The 26,830-nt window shown below is 41.9% G+C and overlaps 1 protein-coding gene across 2 annotated transcripts in view; it reads left to right on the top strand.

Annotated features, from left to right (window-relative positions):
• The window catches only part of MAD1L1 (mitotic arrest deficient 1 like 1), a 380,521-nt gene that overhangs the window by 168,696 nt on the left and 184,995 nt on the right, over positions 1-26,830 (top strand). The window contains exons 1-2 of one of the 2 annotated variants that reach the window (XM_055708779.1): positions 13,925-14,081; positions 18,910-18,966. In XM_055708779.1, coding sequence (XP_055564754.1) covers positions 13,962-14,081; positions 18,910-18,966 — 177 coding nt within the window. In that variant the 5' untranslated portion in view covers positions 13,925-13,961. Of the gene's footprint in view, positions 1-13,924; positions 14,082-18,909; positions 18,967-26,830 lie in introns of those variants that run through there. The other variant, XM_005438213.4, reaches the window with a different exon arrangement.

The raw sequence follows: 26,830 nt of genomic DNA on the forward strand, positions 1-26,830 counted from the left end.
CAGCTACAGACTTCTGTTGAAATCCTGTTAACAAATAGTTATAATATATAAACAGAAAAAGTGCTTTGAGAAAAAAAAAACATCAACACAAGCTTGTTCCCATACTCTTGTGGATCCTAACACTCTTGCTCTTTGCAGTTTGCAAGGATTGTGAGATCCACTTCAATACACTTAATACTTCGGTTATTATGGCAATTAGAACAACAGTTGTTGCTGTCTGGGTTTTCTTTTTGAAGCCCATTGATTCTTTATTTTGGCCTTAATTACCAGTAGTAGAAGAGGTGTTTCTTCAGGGAACTAATTAGTCTAAAAAGTCTGGTTCAGCATAGTGCTTGAGTGCAGTTAGTTGAACGGTGCCTAAATGCAAGAGCCAATTGCAATTGGTTTATTTCAGAACACACATAATTATTCACCTTTAATACTTCTCCATAGTTATGATTTGTGTTTACTCCCATGCGTTCCGCTAGTCTTCCCCTATGGACTGGTTTGTCCATAGGCTGCAGCATCTTCATTTCCCCAGTTTGGTTTCATATTAAAGTCATGAATTAGAGTGCGGCACCACTGAAAGTCGTAACTTGATCAGAATTTAAAGGTGGCTGAATTCTCTCTTTATTTTTCTCTTTTTCTTTTTTACTGAAATATGACTAGCCTACTAATATTTGGAAAAGGCTGGGAACAGAATAATTGAAAAAGCCAGCTGATAGCGGTTTTCACCAAGCTGTGAATAAAAACAAAGCTGTTGATATAGATCTCCTCTGTTCAGGGGTGGTCCAGGTAAATTGTAAGGAACAATTCTGTTTTCTCAGAGGCTTTACAATTTATCTATTTGCTTTAATCAGTGTTAATGTCAAATGTGCTTTGATTGTGCTAAAAGCTCTTCAGCAAAACGAACTGGAAGTCCTAAGTTTTGGAAAATGCCACAGTCTTCCTGTAATGTAAGATGTAACGTTTTTATTTTGATTTTTATTTATACTGTTTAATGAAATGAGCAGTACTACTGTACAATACACGTGCCATGAATCCAACTGTGATGTCAGTAACATAGATATGAAATGCATGGCACATTGATTTGACATATTGAACTGATTTATGTTTTCAATTTGTTTAAATGGCTATAATGGCTTTAGCTTTGACAGATGTACACTCATATTTTAGTTCTATTCAAGACCACATTAAAACCAGAACTGATTTCTGGTTTAAAGCATTGATTTTTATCTATTCTGTGTTCTGTTGCCTGCATTCCACGTCAGACTTGCAAACACGAGTTCTTGTAACATCAACTTTACTTCCTTTTGGAAAATGGTAGAAACAGCTCATTTCCCATTGGAAAGCTGATTCTTGGAAGAGCTGCTAAACATAAATATTTTAAATTTTTAAAGGAAGTCAACAAGAAGCTTGAAAAATTCCACTATTATTGGTATATAAAACCCCGATGATATATTCAGTAGCTATGAATGTGAACAGTGTAATTCTTTTGTAGAGGTTAAGTAGACTATCTTGTGTAATGGGAGAGTTTTCTGAGGCTTCTTTGTGTGAAGACTGCTACCGTACATTATTTATGTACACAAAGAAACAATGAGCATCTGTATCAGTATTAATTTATGGGAGAATCTCTTGAGAGCCTACAAACTCTGAATTTTTCTTAGGGCTGTGCAATGCAGTTGGGAACTGGCCTAATGGTAGAGACCATAAACCAAATGAACTTTGTGGCAGATATTATTGCTAAGCTGTTATCAACCCTACCTTTGGCAATTATATTCTGACTACTCTTAATGTTATTAACTGTTCATACAGATGCAGTGTTCTTCACTTCCTAATCATCTGGTTCATTCTCTTCTCTAAGAGGTCATCTCATTAGTGGAAAGTGCAGCCTTAGGACAGATCAGTTCCATAACCTGCCTTTCTCAAGTATTCAGATAAAATGTGTGCTCCTTTGACTGCCGTGGATCTAGTTACACCTAGCAAAATGAGCGTGCTGGGTTCTGAAGCATTCTGTGACCTTTTTTTATGAAGAAAGGTGTTAGGACAGGAGTGACGTCTGCACGACTGTGGTGACAAAACCGTATTTCTCTAGATGGGAACATTCAAGCAGTGGCTAAATCACCTCCAGCTGTTATTTGCCTTCTGTCTGAGGGTGTGAAAGGGCAAGAGCACCTGCTTGCAGAGTGCTGCAAGGAGACTCACCTTGTTCCGAAAGCCTTGGCTGGAGGTTCCTGGGCCTCTGATGCTGCCGTTCCTATTAGATGGAGGTTGCTCTGTCGGTGCCGTTTGCTCTAAGATCATCTGAGTGTACTTAATTCTAGCTCAGCTGCAGCATGGCAGCATGCAGAGCTGTTGAAAAGAGAGGAGTTGTTAGCATTATGTATGGTATTTATTTAGAGTTGCTCATTGTGCTTGGCGGAGGCTGCCTGGGGGCTTGTGATGAGCACAGAACTACCTATGCAAATGTATGCAATTCCTGGGAATGTGTATAACAGTATAAAATACATGATTAGTCTGAAATTCTTTCAACATACGTGATACCAACCATATCTAAGCTTGTTTGAAAGTATCAGTTAATTTTTTTGGTTTATTATTACTACCAAAATGCACAATGTAAATACATGTGTATACATACCTACGTGTTCTTAAGGCATGTTCAGGAATGCACATCCAAAGAACTCCAGATGACTAGCTTTATGCTCTTAAAATAACATAGTGTCCCAGGGTAATTTTACAGGGTTTTTACTGCTTTGCTGTTTACGTGCATTTCTGAAGACGGTAGGTGAGACTATCATAGCTATATAGAGAAATGGCATTTATTTTCACAGTGCGGCATGACCTTATCTTTCATAAGTGGCATTTCCTCTCAAGATAATGAATACCTTTTTATTTAGGCCAGGCAAGACCCAGATTCATTGTGTCTGATATCTACAGCCCATCAACACTTCATACATTACAGTAATTATTGCGGATATTAGTTTCTGTTGCATTCCACTTGCTCTTTGGATTCAACTTGTTTCAGAACAGCAGAGGGGATTGAGAGAGGGAAAAGGTCACACTTGAGTCTTTGTGAACATCTTGGAGCTGCTGAATGGCACAAATATTGCCACTCCTACAACAAATGTACATTTTATATACCCTTCCTGTATGGCCTCTTCCACAAAGAGTGGGTCACCGTTTTGGCATTTGTCAGCCTAGGATGGAGAGGCCAGCAGGTGTTGCTCTGAGGTCAGCTACTTTTAGGCAAAGGCGAATCTTCATAGCTGATAATCTGCTTAGTTAAGAAGAAAGAAAATTTAAGCGTGAACAGGAGGTTAAAAAAACAGTGTTCCCAATTATTACTTGCAAATATTTACAGAAGGGAGCTATCTGTCATGCTTTGTGTTCCCTTACCCTGGCTCTGTTGCTTGATTTAATTTTGCCTGCAGCATTAGCTCCGTGTGTACTCACCGCATCCCTTGTAATGCCCATCCACTAGCGAGCCTGTGCATGCCTCTGAAATGGAACTCCCAGCCTCAGAGCATCCCATGCTGTGCAATGGAGGAGCAATTCAATACATCTTGTACCTTTGTGGCAGGAGCTAATAACTGAGATTATCTTGGCATATGTTCTGACTTCTTTCCTTTCCTTGCCAAATGGAGATCTTTTATATTTCTGTAGCACAGCTTTGCTAGACAGGCATTCAGGTGCGAGGAAACTCAGAGGCTTCTAATGGGACCATCAAGCTGTTTCACCTTTTGCCTTGTCAGTCTGCATTTGCTAGAGCGAGAAGCGATTGCAAGTTGCTGGATTGCTTTCCTGAAATGAGTTGCTGTTTGGTTCACTCAGAGAAGATAAACACTCGCATCTCAAAAATATCAACCTGTCTGGCATCTTTGTTGGCAGCCTCAGCAGAAGGGCCAAGGAACAAATGGACCATGTCTAAGATAAAATTGCAGTGCTCCCTCTGGAGTTAATCCTTTCAGCCCAAAACTGAGAAGCACTGATGGGGCAATGTAAGGAAATTTGCAATTCTGTTCCTTCTGCTCTGTCTATTTTATGGATAGACAAAGGACTTGGGCCCCAGATTGATTAATCCTGCCCTTTGCCCTCACAGTAACTCTCCTGCAAGTTTTTACAATGACGATTAAACTGGCGGTCGGCAAACAGAATATGTATCACACTTCTGCTATGCAAGGATGGTTTCTTTTCTGTTAATTTTTTTTAACCCTTGCATACCTTTTTTTTTAAGTAAGGGAAGATATTAAAGATACTGACTGATGGAGTTTTGGATTACAGTCCATTTTGGTAGCCTTCTCCACTTCCCTACAGGAGAAAATAATTAAATAATTTAACTTTGAGAGAGCTGTAAATCTCTGCAGAGCTGGCATGGGATTAGCCTCCATCACCACAGAGGAGAAGGCTCCGAGGAGGTCCTGGGCTGCTCGCTGGCAAACCCCATGTGCTGCACAAGATCTGCCATGGAGTTGCAAGGAAGGACTTTACAGGAGTAGTGAAGGACCTTAACACTAGCCAAACTCCTTGGAAAGAGAAATCAGAAGGTTTTCTGCTCCTTGGATTCTGTGAGAGCCTCCTTCAGGCTTGAAAGAAGAAGCATAGGATTAACAGGAGTAATTAAAAACGATAATTAAGTTGGCTGCTTTGATGAATGCTGGAAAGCTAGAGACTGGGAATGTTGTGGGCAGTCAGACTAGCTGTGGGAAGGAGGAGGAGGGTGACCAGACAGGTTGGAGCAAGAGCTGTGAAATAAAACTTCCAGTTATTTTGAGAACTGATTATTCAATATTAAAAAACCGAGTTTATTGGAAATTTTCCTGCACATGCTTTCCAGAAACTAGATCATCTCTGGGAATGACTCAGATTCCTCCAGCTCTGTTGTTCATTGATATATTTTCACTTTTCTTATGATGTGGATGGTTGCTTAATAATAGTTTTGAGTCTACTTCTATATTGGATGACTCTTGCCACAAGATAGCTGCATGAACACTTCTGGTGCTTTAATGGCTGCACTTAATAGTATGTTGAATCTGATACGTAGAAAAGACTAGAATTTAGTCCAGGATGGCCCACAGGAGCTTGAGTTTTCAGAGAAGACTCTATCAATAACATAAAAGCTTTCTTCAAGTTATGGGTGTGGGGGAGTCTTCAGGGCATCCGCAGTCACAAGCATGTTTCCCCTGTGTACTCATGGTTTAAATACCAGCTTCAGTTTGCCTACAGAGAGCAGTTCCACGGTAACGGTGAGCCTGAGCGCTGCTGCTGCATGGACTGCACCAACGAGAGCATCGTGGCTGGGTGTCATGTTTTGCACGTGATAGATGCTGCCTGTGTTACCTCTTTGTCTCTGTCCCTGCTTATCTCAGTGTGGCACAGTTACTAACTGATGCTGTGACGTAGCTGTGCGCCTTCTCCCATCCCTCATGCTTCAGTCTTCTGGAAAACGAGAGGCAAAAGTGTTTGTGCACTTCATACATTTGAATGCCTTCATGTCTCTTTTATCCCTCCTTCCCACACCCCATCCTTTTCTGTTTCTTTATATTTTTGCCATGTTTCTTCTACCTTGTTAGGCACCTCCTTCCCAACAAATCATTAAGCAATAACAAGAGAAACAACAACAAAAAAAATAATCTTGCTGTTTCCTTCAAGTGCTTGCTTTGCATTTGTTGCCTATTTATAGATTATTCACTTATGCCACGGTAGCAGTCAATTAGAAATGTGGTGAATCCTTCCTTCAAGAGCGTGCCAAGAGAGGATCTTTTTAGTTTGCTTACTTTTTTGATGTTTTTTTGCTGGAACCTCTACAGTGTGCTTAAATTCCATTGGGATTTGTTTATTTTTAATATATTATCAAATAAAAGTAGAAGAGTTTTGCTCCTCTTCCAGGAAGTTACAGAAGCATGACCATGGTGTGCAGGGATATTTGATTTGAGCGTGATAAAAATGTATTTTATACATGTCTTTTTCTTCTAGTTGTCATCTTGGAGGATCCTTTACTTTTTCAGTGTAAGGAATGTCTTCTGATAGAGGCTACTGTTAAACACACCACTCCCCCCCCCCCTTTTTTTTTTTCTTTTTTTCCCCCTGCAACTTCAGCCTCTAAATCCTAGTGTATCTGTAGTACAAAACTGACGAGCTATATTATAATTGTAAATTGTGACTGCCCCTGTGGCCTTGCAAAGGACATATGATCTTTGTGCTTTGTTTTCTCCTTTTGTTGAGCGGGGTTGGTGCTAATCATCTTCAGCCCCTCCTGGGGTGTTGGAGAGGTGAAGGAAGTTTATACTGGTATATCCCGAGCAGTGAGGCAGGAGCTGTGGGTGAAACACAAGTACATCACAGGTGAGATGTTGCATTAGACCTACATTAATAAACTCAGCTGGACTTTTGCTGGCTCCACGGGACATGCTGAGGTGTGGAGCTTTGCCAGGGTTTTTGCAGGGAAGCTTGTCTGCAAGGAGGCTGGAAACCGCTGATTTATGTAATACCTGGAAATGTCAGTGCTAGCGTTCTCCTTCAAGACTGGGAGCTCATCGTGGGTAGGTATGTGTTGGGAGAAGAAACTTTGCAATTTTTTTCTTAATGCTGCTCATTACATATTGCAATGCTGTAATTTTACGTAAGGTTGGTTATGCTTTTACAAAACCAATTTAGAAAGCAAATACAGTTTTAAACTGGGTCTCTGCATTTGCCAGAGCCTCTGCAAAATGGTTTTAGCAGCCAGTAGCTGTACTAGTTTAGGATATTTTTTAAACTTTTTTGTTCCCCCCTTACTGCTCTTTGTTTTTATGCCATGGTATCCTGGCTTGACAACCAGGACAGGGCAGAGTCATCTGGGGACCCAGAGAACAGGTATAAAATTCTAAGAGAAATTGCTGCTTGGCCTCAAGTGTGAATATACCTTCTGTGTTGAAGAGGAGAGTCTCTCTGCTGAACTTGTCTTGCTCACAGTGCTGTACAGAAGATACAAGAAAATGAAGGTACAGGATAAAGGACAGTTACTGTATTTGGTTTTTTGTCTCACCTCCTGGTATAGGAGTTGATTTTTTGCTCTGGACCCTCCTCGGTCAGTTGCATTTAGAGCAGCCATCAATGCAGATCAGCTGTGCTAAGCACACTGTGACATTTGGAAATCCCTGTCTGGAAGGGGAATTGAGCAATGAGCTTCTGCTAATTATAATAGCTATGTTTGAAATGTAATGTTTGCTTTATTGAGCAAAATCCAACTACACACCCAGACTAGAGTCTGGAAATACTCTGGCAGCAAAGGAGACAGGTCATCAGCAAACGCATTCCCAGAGCAGAAGCAAGGGCAATACAAGCATTGCTTTGTCACAGCAAACATTGCACAGTTTTTGTCCGGGGGTTAGCGTTGTTACCTAGCAACTTCCAAGAGTGTTTGAAATTTGTTGGAGACCCTCCGAGGCTTAGGCACTTTACCCTCTGTCTTCTGTTCTGCTGTATGCCAAAAATACACCGGCTATAATTTTGCAAGCCAAGGGTAGCGGTGGCTTAAACGCCTCCTTGACCTTTATTTGAGTTAGCACAACCTGTGCCAGCAGTACTGAGAACCAGGAGAAGAAACCAAACTAGATTAAAATTAACCCAGTAGAAGAAAAGTTTGATTTAAACATGGATCTTCACTTCCCCAATGGCATTTGCTGGCTGGCTTAAAACTATTTCCCTGGGAAGTACGCTGACACGCCTGAGGGCTCCTGTTCGGAGTGTGTTTGTGGGGATAGCAGTGAGATACAGTTAGGGACAGGCCTCACAGCACACTCGTATCATTAAAGACATCTTTTCTGAACTACTGCCACACATCACCAGCTGACAAACAGCCTCGGGCAGCTTAGAGGAAGGTACTGCCATTGGGTACTTGGGGGTGCTAAGGTCACGGGGAGCTGTTCAGTAGCCTTGTTTTAATAGTTAGAAAGGTTAGTCAAAATGAACGTGTGATGTTAGGAGACTTGTATAAAAGAACACCACAGCCATGCTGCTTAGCTTTCTATATTCTTTGTTTCATCCAGTTATAGAGCTTCTGGCTGGGATCTAATCCATGCATAAAACCCTCTCCCTCACCATTGCTTCCGTCTGGGGCAGAGGCTTTCCATGTATACCACTTGTCTGAATTTCTATTCAGATTCTATCTCCTCTGAAAAGTTTCTTTTAACTCATAACCAAGTATTAGTGTTTCTCTCTAAAGACACTGGCCATCCACCTGTGTCTTCAGAAGCATTGCTACCCTTAGGCTGTAAGGGTGTAGAGACCTCTTCTTGGCAAGCAAGAATATTTTCCAGGTATTCAGCTGTCAGCCCACTGGAAAGAAAATGTTCCTTTGTGGTCGGCAGACTGACAGTAGCTCTTTATGCCTTTAAATTAAAAGTGTCACACTCACATAAATCATTATAACAGCACTGTATGCAAACACAGTGCCTGAATCCACAGTAGTTATGAGATGACAGTGAACTGGGGTGAATACCCTTATTCTTGACTTTGAGAAGTGCAGTGACAATGAATCATTCTTAGTGATGAGATGCAGCAGTGCTGACTCACTGGGCTGAAATTAGAAGGGCTTTTTTAGGTAGAGATGTAATTCCATCATTTTTTCTGATGAATGGATTAGAGTGAACATTTTTGTTGACTAATTTACAGACTTCATCAACTAAATGTCATTTCTTTCCCTCTAGCTATCAAACCTAGTTGGAAGCAACTGATAGGGGGAGTACTTGGATCCAGGGAGGTGGTACTGGAAAAATGCGTAGGAAGGAGTGGCAGAAAAGTTCACAATTTGGTAGAGATGGTGGGTGTCATATTGCCACCACTTTCAGTGTTTGAGATTCCCTTTTTCAGGGTTTGGTGAGCGCTAATGTTTGCTTTCATCAAGAGAGGGGTTTTGGAGCTTGAGCTCATTCTGCTGATAATCTGAAGAGGCACAGGAGGGAATAACTTCTGGAGTTAAAATTTTGACAGAATATTAAATAAATGCACAAACATTTGCGGCTCCTTTCCCCAGCCAACTCATCGTCACATCTAATAGCAAGGGTTTCTATTCCTGATAGCTACCGTGTCATCTGCTTGTAGTCTCTAGCACTGCTTCCCAGTTCAAGAAGGTTTAATACAACCTGAAGAAAACATTGTGCTCACCAGATCCCAGAATTGCTTATAGTGCCCATTTTCAGATCACTTAAATAGCAACGAATGACCTGATTCCCAGAGGTGCTACTTTTGTTTCAGAACCTTGTGCTGGTGCCCCTTCATTTCAGCTTTAGGTTCGATCACAGCACAGTAAAATTAATTCTCTTTAGTGTCCTCCAAATGATTTGTATTCCTTGCCCTTTTTGCTATTTCCCTGTGGAATGGGCTGATACTTTCCTAATATTTTTTAGTTGCACTAATACATTAATAATCTCGTTTTCTCCTGGCAGGAGATTTGCGGTCAACCCTCAATGGAAAGATTTTATGCCAGGTTATCTTTTTGCTGTTGGGTTAAAAATTTTTCTAGGGGAGCAGCAAAAGAGAAGGGAATCCCTGCTACAACTGCGCACTCAGCGGCTTTTCTGAGGCAGGAATATATCTGAGCCCACAAAGAGAGCATTAGTGGCAGAGGCTTTTCTGATGGGTGTTCCAGTGATGGGGAATGACTCCTTTGGAGAGTCCGCCAGCACCCGGCAGTCACTTGTGTGTGTCTGGGAGATGCTGTACTGGCCGACTGCATAATGCTCGAAGCTATTGGCTTGGCAGAGTTTCATCAGTCAGGCTGCCCTTTGCTGTTGAGGAAGCAGCTGCAAACTCACATTTTTTGTTTGGCAATGTGTTCTCTCCCCAAGGGCTGCAGCACCATTTGATTAGGATGGAGGGAAGGAGACCTACTGCAAAAGTGTATCGTTCCCAGCAGAGCTGTGCTAATCTCTTGGTCTTTGCTCCTTCTTAGCAAGGTGTTGAATGAAAGCATCAAGGAAAAACAGTAGAGAAGAACTGCTCGGCTGTTACCCCTCAATCTTGCCTCAACCTCAGTTGCAGCTCAGAGAGTAAAACAACAAATGCTTGCTCTTGTTTTGAGATATTTTTGCAAATTTAATGCTTTTTTGTCACATGAAACTTCTGGTAACACCTGAGCCCCTTATTTTCCTACCTACCTGCACCTGCCTGCTTTCTTTATAAGTGTTTCAGTCTAGCATAGGACTGTCTGATCTCCGAAGACTCATCCTTTCCTGAATGTAATGCTCTGCATTTTTCCATCTCCCAATTTGCTTTGGTGCTGCGTTCCTTACCTGACAGCATCTGCCTGGGAGATTTTGTGAACAGTGTTGATGAAATAGATTTAGAGAAGTTCAGAATCTTCCTCCAAGTTTTACGTTTTATTACAGTTGTGAAGGTCACCTTTGCTTTGAGGATCAGGAAGATTAGGTTACCACCACCTCTGAACGTGCCGGTGCTGAGTTCTGCACTTAATATGGTGCTTGATCCTTTTACCTGAGCATGTGGCCCATCAGGTGTGTTTTGTGTCAATAGTGGCACCTCATGCTCAGAGATCACCTTTGGTCAAAGATTTTTGAATGGTTTTGCAAAGTGACTATTATCTTTACATTAGAGAGGGAGAGAATAAAGGAGTTTCAGAGAGTTTAGTGCTTTGCCCTGGGTCTCTTGGCAGTTGTTAGGCAGAGTGGGAACAAAAGCCAGGTTTCTGCCGCAGAACTATGCAGCTTATTTTAAGCTAGGTCAAGTGACTTGCCAGGAATAAGGATGTGGGCAATTTCTGCTTGAAATCCTATCTTTCTCGTATCAGTTGTTCCACAGTGACTTTGTTTACACCCTTTTCTCAGAGCTTAACCAGTGAGGGTTTGGGGTGATTTCATTATAATAAGCTTACTGTCACGAATTCTTGACATTTGTGTTTCTTAGATGGATTGTGTTTCTTAGAAGGAGAGAGTTCAGCCTGTCCTTGAGACTGAAGAGCTGGAGAAAGGCTTGGTTATTATATCTTTGTCCCTAAATCTTGATAGTGTGTTGACAGGAGCCCGTATCTTGCAGATGTTTTCCCTGTATCTTCAGTCATTATAACTATGACTTCAGCAGTTTTTCAATTTGCAGTATCATTTTTTTCGTTTAGCACCCAAGAGCCTTTGCTTTATTCATCCTCCCCGTTGGTAACCAGCTGATTTTTGTCTCTCACTTGGGGGCGGCATTTCCCTGCTGCACACCGAAGCCGGAGAAGAGTGGTTCTCAAGTAAGTGCCAGCTCTTGCTTTTTTTATAAAAACCACCCTTCACTACCCTGCACAAAGCAGTAGCCTTCAGTCCCTGGGTGTTGTGTTTTGCCATGATGCCCGGGAGCGTGAGTCCCTGGAGATGTGGGACATCTTGCTCACAGGCATTCTGGTTTCCTGTCTTGTCTGTCCTTGGCTTGGGGTAAAATTTAGAAGGACTAAATTACATGGAAAACCACATAAGCTGTAGCCTGAAACACATGCTTTTCTTTGGGCTGTAAGCCTATCCACGTAATATAAATTATGTCACTAAGTAATGGTCTCCGTTTTGCACATTGCAGCTTTTCTGCAAGTCAGAATGAGTGTTGCTTCACTACATACAAATTTCTGAAACACACAAAAGTTGTTGGGGAATTTTCCCCTTTGCTTTTGGATCAGATGGAGGGCCACCCCCGCCCCCTCCAGTTTTGCTCCTGTAAGATAATACGGTGGTTTTGATGCTTTTGAGACAGCACCAGGGTTTATTTGTAGCTGTTATTTCCCACTTTATAAAGGATGTGCATTTGATTTTATAACCACGAGAACTTTTTTGAGAACAGCAAAATTGAATCTGTAAAGCAGTGGGGAAATCTTTTAGCAGTGTCTGATACTAAACAGTCTTCCTGATTGTGATCTCAATTGATGCAATTTTGTGAAAGATCAGTAGTTTCATCTACAAAGCATCACAATATTTTAAATTAGAAATGACCATTTAATCCAGTGTAATTTTGTAGTGCGTTTCAGAGATGCCAAAACAATACTATACTGCTAGCAGTCTGCAGTGATGGTGGGCTAATGGGTTGAAGGTGGAAGGTACTGGCTACCATCGTATAAACGGATATGTAACTTGAAAGTATAAACAGGCAAATTCATGCATTAACTGTTGAAAGCTGAATCCCATGAGTGAGATTTCAGATTGAACACTAATGAAAATTTCATTTCAGTTCTCACAATATTTTAATATGCAGGATCACAGTATGCAAATAAACTGAAGTCTAACTGCAAGTGGCTGATGAGTTACTTCTGCCTCCGTCTCTGCCACCCCCATAAGTAAGCTGTCTGTGGCTTTTGTGAAATCAAAGTTTTCCTTCTGTTTTCCCCACAAGTCAGAATCTTACAAAAATATCTTTGTGTGCAAGTTAATTAGTGACTGCAACCTTCTTTTCAAAGTATTATCATGATACTACTGTGTTGTTCCACGTAACTCATCAGCGTGGTGCATAGAGCTATATGCTTTTAGGTTTGATTGAACTGTAAGTGTTGTAATCAATGCTTTCCTTACTAGAACTGTCCGGGGAGTGCAGCCATGTTTTTGCATTTCCTTCTGTATTTCAGCTGCAGCTTTGATGCACTATATTTTACTTGTGTCTCCCAGGTCTGACAGAAACAGGCAATGCTGTGCTTTTTTTCTTTTTTCTTTTTTTTTCCTCTTCTTTTCCTCTTCTTTTCCTTCCTTCTTCCCTAGTCTATGGCATCAGATAAGATACGCTGCCTTGGACCCTGTTACAGGTCACATCATGCTTTAACCACACTTTAAGGCCATCTAGCCTGATCAAAGAAGCTTCATCTTGTATTTTATTTTGTAAGTGATCAGATAAATAAGTTACTGTGACATTACCCAGGGAATGGAGAGCAGCCAGCACAAGGCAACTGAAATGATTGGGCATGTTAGAACATAGAAGATTCCGTAATTCTGTGATCGGTAGCTGATATATCCTTGTAAATTTAAATTGTGTGTTAACTTTCTCAAAGAGAAGAGGCAAGAATTTATCTTAGAAGTTAATTAATTTGAAATAGCTATTAATTAACATTATACCTAAATTTGCCAATCGTCACACTTGACTTGAATTTGCATACAACTGTTGCATATAAAATACTGCTAAGGGTGTCTGGGGCTTTGGCATGCTGTAAAAATGCCATGTTTTGCAGCTGTGTTACAGCTCTGCCAGGCTGAGCCTCCTCTTCCCCTCCCATGTGGTCGTGCTGCCCTTCCAGCAAGTGGCCTTCCTTCTGGGGACCTGCAGTTGGGATTTAGAGCTGTGAAAGCACAACCCTGGAATAGGCAGCTATGTGTGTTCTCAGATATTTCACCCTGATAAGGAAGAATAAAAATGACTCCCTTTTTAATTTGAGGTACTGAATGTGCTGCTTGTTTCTCTCCCTTGTAAAGTACCTACATTGTATTATGTGACTGTTAAGATAATCATGTTTTTTGATGAAAGCATAAGACTAAAATGATGTTTCCAAATGAAGGTTGTTTTGATTTATCCCCTGTATGCAGCACGCATAATTTTGCTTCCCTAACTCTTTGAAGCAAGCTTTAATTTTATGGCTCTGGCTGTTGCTACTATTGTGCAGTGCCATACCTATGAGCTATTCAATGTGCAACATCGAGGAGTAAATTAATGCAGGTCCACAAAGAGAGTGCTTCGATTTGCTAATTGCTTGTAGAGCAGAGGGTATTGTTGTGTAGAGAAAGACCGTTCATTAGAGATTGAGTAGCTAATTTTTTCCTACAAGTGAGTCTCACATTTGAGCTGCTTGCCTATCGGTCAGGGTAGCTGGCTCACGACCAGCCCCCAGAGAAGAACGTGGGGCTGCTGATGCAGTCAGTGTTAACACCTGCGTTGTAACCACCGGATTGCTTTACTTTCATTCATTAAGCTCTCCCTGACCAGTTTCCTCCAGCGTTGTCAGTGAAAGCTGACTTTTGGAAGGTGTAGAAGATGAATTATTGATGCAGGGAAGCAAACTAAAACAACTCAGAATGGTCTCTTCAGGATCTGAATCAGTTCCTCTCCATTCCTGCTCCTCGTTCAGCGCTGAGCTGCGGCATCCCTGCGAGGCCGGAGCACAGGTTATCATTCCCTTCTGGCCACTCTCTTAGGATGGCAGTAGCATTGACAGTAGATTAGACTATTGTCATGTAAGATGGATGTTTTGAATTGACGAACCCTGCTTTCGGAGGCTTAAAGTAATTGACTGAATACTTGAGAGCATTCTTTTTTCCTGCTTTACTGCTTGATTTTGTTTTACCTGGTTGTGCTGCCTTCAGTAGGCAAATTGGACTTTACATATATTTGTATATCTGATTCTTAATATCTGTTAGCTTATCAGATTTCTTAATGCTTGAGCTCAGTGATCTGTGGGAATTTAACATGTGTATTAAGTAATGAGAATTTCCTTGGAGCTTTAAGTTAACGTTTATGCATCGTCTGAAAATTCAGCATGCAAGCTACTGAGAGATCCCTGAGATACCAAGGTGAATGTGATCAATCAAAAAGCCTGTAAAACAGAGCGGAGCTACTTATAGGTAGGACGTTGCTTTTGCCAGTGCAGAACTCTGGCAAACTGCTCCAGCACCTGCTGCAGATCACCCACCCTTGCCTGCGGGTGCGGGGGTCCAGGGCCCTTGCACGCCATCTCCTCCCTGACCACCTGAAATGACTCGGGTTCATTGGCTGGGAGTGGCCAGAGCCAATTGAACCGAGAAATCCGACAGTTCATTCCTGAAAAAGTCTATTCCAAGAAACGGTATTTCTTTCAGGTCTTCCCTGGCAGATGCCCCAAGGGGGGCTGGGCGCAGGGGCGCAGCACACTGTCAGGCACTGGTCCAGGGCCCTGCAGCTCCTTCCTTCCACGCCTGTGGTGGCTGACAGCTCCTCCGATGCATTCTTGATTAAGTGAGATGTGGGGATAAGTTCAGAGCCTAATTTCTTCTTCATAATTAAAAATGTGTGCATCTGCCATGCTGCTGGTGATTAGGTTGTATTTTCTTGTGGCCTAGAAGGAACATGGCAGTGAATCACTTTGCAAGCAGCTGTCCTCTAACAGCTGAGCTAGGTTCAATATTTGATTTAAGCTAATATAAAGTCTGGGGTAGGGCTAATGTTTACAAACTAGATGTGATAAAGCATTATCATCTGTTCACAGCCAGGCGAGAGCAGGCACAGAGGACCCCACTGCAAGTTTGGGCTTTCGCTTGTGCTTCCACATCTGCCTGCGTAGGTGGGCACGGGCAGGAGGGTCCCCGCACCAGCTGCGAGCACATCAGACAGCATCAGCTGTGCTGGGAAAGCCTCCTTCATTACAGCTCTATCATTGTAATGGCTCTCGATGCATTAAATATGTCCCTTTTGCTCTTCTGTGAGAGTTGTAGTCAAACTATACATTAAAAATCTTTTAATCTTCATGAATCATTTCTTCCAGCAATCTAGTCAGTTTAGTTGCTGCTCTCTGGATTCCCACTAGTTAGCTACTCTTTCCCTTTGAGATGAGCTGCCTAGAAATAAATGCAATGAAGAAAACCTACTTTCTTATCCGGTGGCTTTTCCAAATCATCTTGATCTGCTGTTACCGTGCTGCTGTTTCAGACTTGCTGTCCAGGTTTGCCTCTAGGTTGCTGTGGGATAGCAGCTTGAGAGGTTTGTACTTCGTTATTTTCCCCAAGCCATATTCTATATAAGGTAAATTATGGAATATTTCCTGCCTGTATTTCCGATTTCTCCCATCCCTTTGTATTATTCCTCTCTTGTCTAAAATTTTCTGCAGCATCCTCCTGAAGTAAAATGTGTCAGTCTTTTCTATGCTTTTTTTTTCTGAATTTTATCAAGCTCTTGTACTTTAAAATGCTCTTATACCCATTTCCTTAAACAGGTTCCTATAGTGTACTGTTGCCTTAATATTATAAAGAAAAATATTTCCACTGTCAAGGTGACTAAAGCTTGGCACAGTGTGGTGGGTTGACGCTGGTTGGATGGCAGGTGCCCACCACAGCTGCTGTGTCACTCCCCTCCTCAGCTGGACAGGGGACAGAAAATACAATGAAAGGCTCATGGGTCAAGATAAGGACAGGGAGAGATCACTCACCAGTTACTGTCACCGGCAAAATAGATGCAATTTGGGGAAATTAGTTTAATTTATTGTCAATTAAATCAGAGTAGGATTATGAGAAATAAAACCAAATATTAAAGCACCTTCCTCCCATCCCTCCCTTCTTCCCAGGCTCAGCTTCACCCTGTTTTCTCTCCCTGCTCCCTGCCAGTGGCGCAGGGGAACGGGGAATGGGGGTTGCAGTCAGCTCATCACTCCTTGTCTCTGCTGCTCCTTCCTCCGCAGGGGGAGGGTCCTCACACCCTTCCCCTGCCCCAGCCTGGGTCCCATCCGTGGGGTGCAGCCCTTCAGGAACAGGCTGCTCCAGCCTGGGCCCCCGCGGGGTCACAAGCCCGGCCAGCAAACCTGCTCCAGCCTGGGCCTCTCTCCATGAGCCCACGGGTCCTGCCAGGAGCTGTTCCAGCGTGGGCTTCCCATGGGGTCACAGCCTCCTTCGGGCGCCCACCTGCTCCGGCATGGGGTCCTCCATGGGCTGCAGGTGGGGATCTGCCCACCCCCCCACCCACCCCCCCGTTAACCTCCACGGGCTGGGGGCACAGCCTGCCTCTCCATGGGCTTCCCTTGGGCTGCCAGGGAATCCCTGGTCTGTTGCTGCCCGGTTTTCTTCCTCCTCCTTAGATCTGTTGTCCCAGAGGTGCTGCCACCATTGCTGATGGGGCTCAGCCTTGGCCAGTGGTGAGTCCATCTTGGAGCTGGCTGGCCTTGGCTCCATCGGACATGGAGGAAGCTTCTAGCAGCTTCTCACAGAAGCCACCCCTGTAGCCTCCCTGCTACCAAAACCTTGCCATGCAAGCCCTAAATACCCAGGTTGCTTAGAGAGGTTTTGAAGTTCACCTCCTTGGAGATACTCAGAACCCAGCTGATCCAGAGCCCTGAGAATTCTCATGTAGCTGCCCCTGCTCTGGGCAGGGGATTGAACTGGCCTCTTCCACTCGGAATTACTCCATGATTCTGTAGAAGTATTTACTAACAGGAGACTTAAAGGGAAGAGGCGTGACCCTCAAATTAATCGTAAGCGAATATATAGTTCTTAATGGCTCTTTACATCTAGTTTAGAGTAGGCCAGTAGTTCCCATCTAAAGGTCACTTTCATATAGATAAGGTTAATTGATATACAGAAAAGTTGGGGTTGTTTTTGATCAACACTGTTCAGTCTTGGGGTGTTTTGCAAAGGCTGTGCTAGCATCTCTCATAAATAACATCTCTGAGGGCATGTTTTCTTGTTCTTCTCCATGTGACTCTCCTGGCTCTAGCCTGCTGGTATAATTCTACCTGATTCAATAGTAGTGGGGAAAAAAAAAGTCTTTCCCAGGTGTCTGCAAATTTATAGTTTCCTGATGTTTCAGCATCAAACTTGATGATAATTTTGTTTTTTCTTCTCACTTGCTTGTACATGCGGTCCGTGTTTGGTTGGGACTGGCATCTCCCGCAGTGTTTAATGAGTGTGTTTCATTGCCCTGTGCCAGGTCCCAGGCTTGTATTAAAACCCTTTTCATCTTATTTGAGTGTCTGTTCCTTAAATAATGTCACATCATCCCAGGCCCTGCACAGCAAGAATCTGTAACTTTTTCAGTTTCCGCTGAGCTCTGAGGCTGGGGAAGTCTTGAACTGTTTGGTTGTTTGTTTGCAAAATTGAACTTCTGCTGTGCTGATCCCTAAGACTGTAATTTTATTTTTTGTTTGCTTGCATTTCAGTGCAGTTAGCCTTCAAAGCTCAATTTTTCCTTTTCATTGTAATAAACTACTTGCTATTTGTCTCTGGTTTGGATGTAGTACTCAAAAGAGCCATTTCAAGTGTGGCGAGAGATTGTTAGAGGGACTCAGGAGGGTTTTAATATCTGCTTGAATTTACGTGAATTAGTTTGCAGGAAAGTTTTTTGGGTTCTTGTCTTGTTTAGATACATTTTTAAAATTAGCTTCTCTGTCATCAGTTGTGGCTATTTCTTAGGCTTTCCACTAACCAGAGAAAGGCTGATTGCAGGCTTGCAAAGTGTTGTGAAAGAAAAGATGTGGGAAGATGTGCTCAAGTAGTCTATGTGGCTTCTCTTAGCCGTTACCAAAATACCCATTTCATTTAAAATCCTTTTTCATAAACAAAACTCTAAATGATCCTCCTCTGAGTCAAGTTGCCATTTCTCCCCACATTATACAGGGATAACATAAGATATTTCTGTTCTAGTTTAAGATTCTTTAAATTTCAAATTTCCTCTTAAAAAAGAAAAAGCTTTGGATTGGGTTCTTTTCTCACAGGAATTCAGTAGGGTTGTGTTGCAGAGATTTTCTTGGTATTTTACCACAACAATTTTGAAGGCTTCCAAACCAAACCCTGTACCCCAGAACTTCAAGAGGATATTTTCTGTGAAGTTACCTTGAAACACACACACCTTTCAGGAGCGGAGCAAGCCTCTTCCTTCTCTAAAGTTAAGCTTGGAAAAATTGGGTGGGCTTTAGACTGCTCTTTCTGCAACTTCCAAAGAAATGGAGAAGAGGCACACTTCTCTGGACCACGGGACCAAAATGTGGGATAGCTGATCCAGTGGAATTCTTCTCTGCAATAAACCTGTTCTTTCTTGTGTATGTTGGCTTCAGGCTGTTTGGGACAGGATTGTCTCATGGCATGGGATGCTGATAGGACAGAACAAGACCCAACACTTACAATTCCTTTTCAAATTTGTGAAAATCATGGTGCTCTTGGCTTTTTTGGTTGGAGGGGAGGAAGTGCAGTCTTACTGAACTTCCAAAAATACATCCTAGACTTCATGGTCTTTTTTTTTTTTTTTTTTGTCTTGCAGGCTCAGCTGTCTCAAGTTCTGGAAGAAGTGGGAAATCATAAGCAAAGAGCAGAGATGGTAAGTGTTCATTTTTTTTTACAGAGCAGTAAAGTATACAAAGTTCAGTTCATTTAAACAGCGGATCAGTTCCAAATATTCCAAAATGAATAAAAAATGAGCACTGTAAAAGTTTGTATTGCTACTGCTAGTCTTGGCACTCTGACTCCATACGCACCTGGAACAAGTGTTGGATGAGATCTCGTGGGCTTTCTTCCTTTTTTTTGGCATTTGCCTTTCTCTTTGGTAGGAGCTCTAGATCAGAAGCAAGCGTTTAATTTCATACTGAATTAACTCCTTTCTTTGGGGGGCCTTTGATTCCGTCTCAAGTGTGCGAAGGACAAGCAGATGAGATATGACAGAATTATCACAAACTATTTTTATATAATCTGTTAAGTTTCCGCTGGGTTTGTCTATTTTATTGACAGGTCACTCAAGGACCAAAATTAATAGAGGCTACAAAACCAGGCAGTAGGGAGGTTTATGTGCAGTTTCATGGCTAATGTATGCGGTTCTTCATACTCGGGGATAAATGAGGTGTCATCATTAAACTGTTTTGTGAACCAGTGTGTTTGCTCATGGGCAAGTTGTGGCATTCCTGCAACTTTTTCTAGTCACAAGAAAAACCTGAGCAGTATCCAGGATGTAGACACTCATTCTGTAGATGTGTTTTATACTGGATTAATTTTATTACTAATGAAAAAATAGGCATGTATCACTGGCTAGTAAGTAGATGCTAAACAGACATCTGTTCTAAAATCTAAATTATAAACCACAGTGCCAACACTAGTCTTTTTAGACTTCTGCTTAACTCTACTAGGGCACTGGAGGGCAGAACTGGTGTGCCCCTCCTGTATTAGTAATAGGTTGCCGTACATCTGCTAGTATTTTTTTTTAATTTGTGCTCCTTGCTGTTCCACCATCAGATTTTTCATAATGAGAGTGTTAATTGATTCTGGTTCTGGGGTTATCTTACATTGTGGACAAACATCTCTGTATGCTCAGCTGCTTTCTGTGGTGACACAGGTCAAAACTGGTAGTTCCAGAGAAAACTGAATTAATCCTATTTACCATCTGATCTCATTACATGCTGCTTTGTTAATAGTTTTAAATTCTATACAATCAATTTTGCATTGTGCTCAGTGGACTTACCAGAGGAAGAATTTGCTGCTATGCTTTAAATATTTTGATGTGTAGTTTTTTTAAACATTTCAAAGTTTTTCTTTTTGGCTCATTAAGCCTGGATTTTCAGTTATTTGTTTGCCTTCAAAAGTTTGTCATATTTAACAGGCTAGCAGAGAGCTGGAGAAACTGGAACTTCCAGTGTTAAAGCATTAATTGGTGGTGTGCATCATCCATCAGCAGAGGATAAAGCAGCAGTTAGTGTTCAGTGCCTATTCCCAAGGGTTACTCGGTGGAAATCTGCAAGTCTTGTGATCTTCCAGTAAAGCTCACATCAACCTCAGATGAGCAGGCTGTATTCTGTCATGCTTTAGACGATTGGATTCCAGTTGTGAGATGTGGGCTTTATTCAGCATTTTGAATTTTGTTGGGTAAATACAGGAAAATTGCTTCATACAGAGGAAGAGAGATTGTTTTTCCTCTTTTTCCCTTTTGAGGGGAAACCTGACAGTATAGGTCCTTCTTTTCACTGGTGATAGATGGTTCTCCTGCATCCCCAGGCGAAATCTCCCTGGTAGGGAAAGATGTGTCACTTCTCGTCTTCCACAGTGTTGGTGGTGGCAGAGGTCTGTTCACTTGGGATGTGGCTGTTCCAAAGGGCTGTCCAAGGGCTCCAGCGGTTATACTGTCAGCCCCACTCTCCTCCCTGCCATCCAACAAAATTTTCTTTATGTGGTTTTGTTTTGTTGGGTTTTTTTTACCCTTTCCAGATCAGTGTCTCACCTGGATGGCCTTATTTTCAGACTCCTTTAAAGCTGACGCTGCAGCAACTGTTTTGCCTGATTTGGATTCCTGGCATCTCGCCTTCCTTTTCATCCCTCTCCCCGTTTTTCTCACGTGATCCACTGCTTGTTAGATTGATGTTAAGCCTCTGCAGCTGGGGGGAGGCCGAAGGGCTCATCCTGCTCTGGGTGCTGACAGATGTGGATATTGCTTTTCGTCAGCCATTCTGCAAACAAGCTTATGGCCCTAAGTGAAATGGAATAAACACCTGTCAGGTGCTATCGTACAGTCTGATGGATCATTGGGCTGCTTCTGGGATAAACCTCTGTGGAGTGACATCTCTATCACCACCCTGAAGAGTCCTAATGGCTTTGCCACCCTCAGCACTGGAAATGAAGCCATGTGCACTGGGGCTGGTGGACTAGCTGATTGGATCTCACTGATGAGTTTGATGGGCTTCCTTGTCTGCAATGGGGAGCATCTTGGATGCCCTGGTAAATAATTCATTCGTTACATAGCAATATTTAAAAGTAAAATGCTTGTCGGATAAATGAGGTAGGATCGTGGCCTCAGTAAGACAGCATCTGCATGTTCTGTGTCCTTGGCAGGGGAGGACCCTAGCTCAGGGAGTTGTGTCAACAGGGACAAGAAGAGACAAAGGGTGGTTTGTGCTCTAGGGGACACCAGCGCAGGACACAAGGTCTTGCTGGTGGAGGGTGGGATGGACTTGCTGCCCTAACTACAGTCGAATACTCCAGTGCATGCTTTCCTTGCTTGTCAGCTAAAAGTGAGTTTACTACTGGAAGAATAAAAAAAAGAAAAAAAAGAAAAAAAAAAGAAAGAAAAGAAATTTAAACATCTTCAGCTAATTGCAGTTGACAAGACAAAGGCAGTTTAACTTTCCAGTATTAATTAGCAAACCCATACTAATTAGCTTGTATAAGCACAATTCATGCTTCTTTCCCTAAATGCAATTAATATTGCGACTGAAGACGTCTCTGGGCTGTGCCACTGTATCATTAACGTACTTTGCCCTAATTAGACACGGCCAGTAGTAGCTGGAGAAATGAGTTTGTGATTACAACCATAAAAAATCCTCTAATATTTTATATCCTTCAGGGAACTTGAACCTAGAATTTATTTTCTGATTTAAGAAAAATTACCCTTATCATTGTGCTGCATAATTAATAATGAAACTTTGATTTTTCTCTCCCCCTAACCCTTCACTTATTTATTTATCTTTATTCACAGTTTGAGTGTGTTCCTATTGTAAGGGAGCAGTGCTTGCCCGCTCTTGTGAGAGGTGGTACGTAACAGGGTCACCAGTCTGATAGGGCTCAGGTAACTTAGTTGTCCCACAGATCTGTGGGTTTTGTGTTTCTTTTATTAGCTGAAAGAATGTTTTTGTTGTGAATTTTGGTTGGTGCCTAAGCACACTACTTTCCTGCAATTTTTGTGTATGTATGTGCATTTTTCTGACAACTTTATCAGCACCGGATGTTTTCTTTTCTGAGGCTAGCGCTCCAGTATCTTTATCTCCACGATGTGCCAGGAGATTGCTCATAGAGTTCACACATACGGCTCCCCGTTTCGTGTTTCCCAGGATCTTACTACTTGTGGTATGTTAGTTTAATGATCTACTGGCATAGAGCTGAAAGCTAGTTTCACTCACACTGAACTATTATTTGTGGAAAATGCTTTCTTGTTTGTTATATTATTTTTCTTTCACTCCCTGAGGGAAGGAAACAGAAAATGTGTTAGTTTTTCTAATTTTCATTTGCCTTTTTCATATCCTTTTATAGACCCGAGGAAATTGTTCAGCTCAAGCTTGCCATCCAAGCAACAGCTGTGATCCCTGATCTTACACTTTCTTTCAGTCTGGTTCTGTAGCACAGGGCAGTCATGTCAAGATTATTTTTTTTTTCACCATCATTAATCCCCAAGGGAAGTGAGCTTGGTATTAAAAAAGCATCACCTGTATTTTCACTGCCCTGAGGTGCTCTGGGTATCTTTTGGCTTTCATCTTCAAAAGACAGCTTGGCCCATGTGGGCTCTGAAATCTATAGACTGCTCATTGGAACAAATTATATTTCACCCTCCAGCAGATTAAAAAGGATGGATGTAAGAATCAGAAGAATTGCTTAGCAGGGTGGGAGGTAAAGAAGATTTGAAGTCCAAGAATGTGACCGTCACAAAATGAATGGCATAAATTGAGTGTCCTTACTGGACAAATAAAGACACCTTAAAATGAAAGTAATGAAGGCACCTTGCCTTGAGTAAGTGTTGATTAACCCTTTGCAAAGAATAGGAGACCTGTATTTAAGGGCAGCAGGTCAGGAATAGTTGAGGAGCCAAATCATGTGTTCAGTCTGATGAAATCATAATGTTTAAGATTAACTTGAATATCAGTGACTGTGTAAACTGATGGTTTTTCGGGAGAAATAATGAAGACAGAAAGGAGAATACATGAAAGAAACTCAGAGAACACTGAGCATGTTGTAGCTGGGAACTAGCTGTTAACTGGAAAACAACACGAAAAAAACTGCGAAGAGTTTGGGAAAACTGCAACAGGCATCAATACATAAACAACAAGAGACCCACACCATTCATAAACCTTTTGCATTATTACTGAAAGACTTTTACTTTCTAGTGATTGCATCAGACCTCCAAACTTTTAAGAACTGTGACTTTTGATACTTAAAAGAAATATCTGGCAAGGATTAAAATTCTGTTATATTTTACTTTACAGGCGATAACAGTGATACTATAGAAGAAGTGAAAATGAGAATATGAAGGAAATGAACTTTAGTATAGAAAGACCTACCCTGGATAACTTGCCAATATTACACATTTAATTCTTGTTTAAGAGTTATTAAACATAAAGCAAAGAATACAATGGACCAGGCATAAGAACAAAAGTAGATTTCATTAGTGGAAATGTAAATTCTCTGTATTATCTATAATGGGATGGCAATTAAATGTGGGATTAGAGTACTGAGCCACAGTAGTAATAAATAAAGATGAGGCTTTGCTGGAACATGCATGGAACCAACAGGCTGGGCGGGGAAAGGAGACGAACGGACCAGTACAGGAAATCGCCATCTATCAAAAATGTATTTCATCATTTCTGAATTGATTTAGCAAGGCAACAGCAGATCTACTTATCATCTGACAGATTTTATCCTAACACCTTATGTGAGACTAGCAAACCCAAGACAGATGAGTAGCGAGGCACTCAGCTGAGCAGCAGCATGAACACAGCAATAGTTTTAGTAAGGCAATTTTAGGGAAATATCCAGTTCTCAAATCAGATTGAAAAACATGAATCTGGTTATGAAGGGACAGTAAAAGAAGCTGATGCAGAATGAAATGATTTGGTAACAGAAGACTGGAAGAGGACTTTTAGATCATGAAGTTCTGTCCTTTGGTAACTGCTACAACTGCAGCATATACCTCAGTTCATAAATTTATCAATTTTGTCTTGAAACTGCTTTGGATGTTTGTGCCATTACTGTCATAGAAAGTTTGCTCTGACAGCTGAAATCTTCCCAGTTCCAATGGAAAATACATGTGCAGTTAATATCCTTTTTTTTTTTTCTTGTGCTAACGTTCTCCTTAAACTACAGTGAGTATTCTTCCTCCCTCGTATTTATGCTGTGACATACTAATAGAGAACAATTGTTCTCTCCCAGCATTTCATTTGTTTAGGTTAAACAAATCAAGCTCTTGCAGTCTTCTCTTAAAACAGGCTCTTTGGGCTCCTCATGAATCCTGCAGCTTTCTTTAAATCTCTTCCCGTTTTTGTATCTCCTTTGAAGATGAGTAACCAGAGTGGTCATGTCATTCCGGGTGATGTCCCAGCAGTAGCTTGTACCGAAGTGTCTTCTGCAGGAGCTTCTAGTGCAGGCAGGTACCTCTGTCCTGGGTATAGCTCAGCTCTCCTTTGCAGAGTCGCATTACCCATTTCCACTGCCGCATGGCACTGGTGTTCATCCTGTGATCGATTAATCTCCCCAGCTCTTTGTCCTCCTCTCTGGTTTCTGACTGATGAAGACTCAATTTGTAGGAGAGGTTCTAGCTGTTGTGGGACTTGTGCAATTATATTTCAATTCTGTTGCTGTTCCGTCAGTTTTCACCTAGCTTCTTTTTTCTGATTTATTTATGCTCCTCTGTGATAAAGCCTCCCTGCTTTGTGCTACCAGTAATTGTGTTTGTGCATTTATTCTTTTTGACCCAAGATCTTCAGTGAATTTTGTTTGGTTTAAATAAGTTTTCATGATCAGTGTCTGAGATGTCTTTTTCTCTATTGGGTAGCTTTACTTCAGCAGAGCCTTTTGTTGCTTGTTTGTTTTGTATATACTTCACAGTGTTTGTATTATTCTTCACTTTTATCATGTGGTCCTGTGAATTTAGAAATGTGATTTTGTTGAAAGGAGGAGGGTTAAGTGAGCAGGAGTCATCGATGCCTTTTTTCAACTTTTCTCACTGTGTTTTTACTGTAGAGCTTTGGTTCTCCAGATGAAGTAAACCCTAGAACAGAGGCATGGGACTACTCAGTTATTCTTCTCCGTTTCCTAGCTGAGAGCTCTACTTCAGTGCTTGTTGTAAACAAGTACTTTAAAATTAATCCTTGCAGATCCTCACAGTGTTAAGAATATAGTAAGCTCTGAGGCACAGAGAGAAGATTTTTATTTTTCTTCCCACCCCACCCCCCACCCCCCTCCTCTCTTAGCCTAGGGAATGATGAACGGTTTCAGTTGGTTTTGTTGCATCTGTTGCATGTTTCTGCTTGGAAAATTCACGTTCAACACACAAAACTGGCAGCATCAGAAGCATCTATTGCATGTGACTGTGGGCAAAGCAGAGAGCGATGGAAGCTTTGGGATTTTGGTAGATGAGTGCTGAAAAACTGCCTGTAGACTGGAGAGGTGATCAGTACATTACACTTTTGCATGTTAATATCTCAGTGCTATTTTAATTAGGTTAGAAGAAAAGACTTAGTGAGTCAGTTCTTGTGGTTTATCTCTGTTTCAAAAGTCTAGCCAGGCACATGGGATCAAATAGTACATTCCCTTCAAATTAAAACGAAATAAACGGTCTGTTTAAAAGTCCCATTACACAAATGAACCTGCTGTTGGATCCATTAACGTGAAAGTTTTATGGAACTCAGCAGCACCATTTGGTTTCAACAGGACTGTTTTCGTTTTTCTCACCGAAGGCAGTAACAGCTGACATGGGGTTAGGATTTTCAGAAGGAGGAAACATAGCTGGCTAAAGTGGAGAGCTGCCTTACTGCAGCTCCTCCCTTTGGGCTCCCAGTGGGACAGGTACTGCTGGATTTCAGGGTAACAGTCTGATCCAAACCTGAACGGCAATTCTGGCTCAGGTGAGATGCACGGACAATGATCTGATTCTCAACCCGTCATTTGGGGAGGTCTCCACGCTACAGGTGTACCCGTAAAACCCGAGCTGTATTGACAAATGCAATCGGGTGCTTTTTGGTAAAAAGGATGATGGCTACTGCTCCACTTTTCAACCTGGAAATAGGCTGAGAGTTGATAATGTGCTCTCACCTTTGCATTGCAGGATTGTAACTGGAACAAGGACTGTGGAGGGAGAGCAGGGCAGGGCTTTTTTCTCATCACTTGTTGAGCAGAGGGGAAAGGTGGATCATTTTCCTGTGTGGAGGACGCTGCTGTGCTGCAGTTAGAGTGGTCCTGTTGCCAGTGTTGCTGTTGTCACTGTAAAATCTGAGTTACACTGAGTTACTTGGTTGAATAAAATGAATGGGATAGGGATATTATCAGAGGCCTTATTATAGTAGGCACAGCCTTGAGATACAAAAGACATAATATGCATGCAAATATTGTGCTTTTCCAGACTTCATTTATCTTTACATAGTCTGTAGGAGGTTTATGGGCTACCTCAGACTCACGTGGTTTGATTTGGTTGAGCTAAAATTTCCTGGAGGGTGCAGGGA

This window comes from Falco cherrug, chromosome 4 (assembly GCF_023634085.1).
Source record: "Falco cherrug isolate bFalChe1 chromosome 4, bFalChe1.pri, whole genome shotgun sequence".
Classification (NCBI taxonomy): domain Eukaryota; kingdom Metazoa; phylum Chordata; class Aves; order Falconiformes; family Falconidae; genus Falco; species Falco cherrug.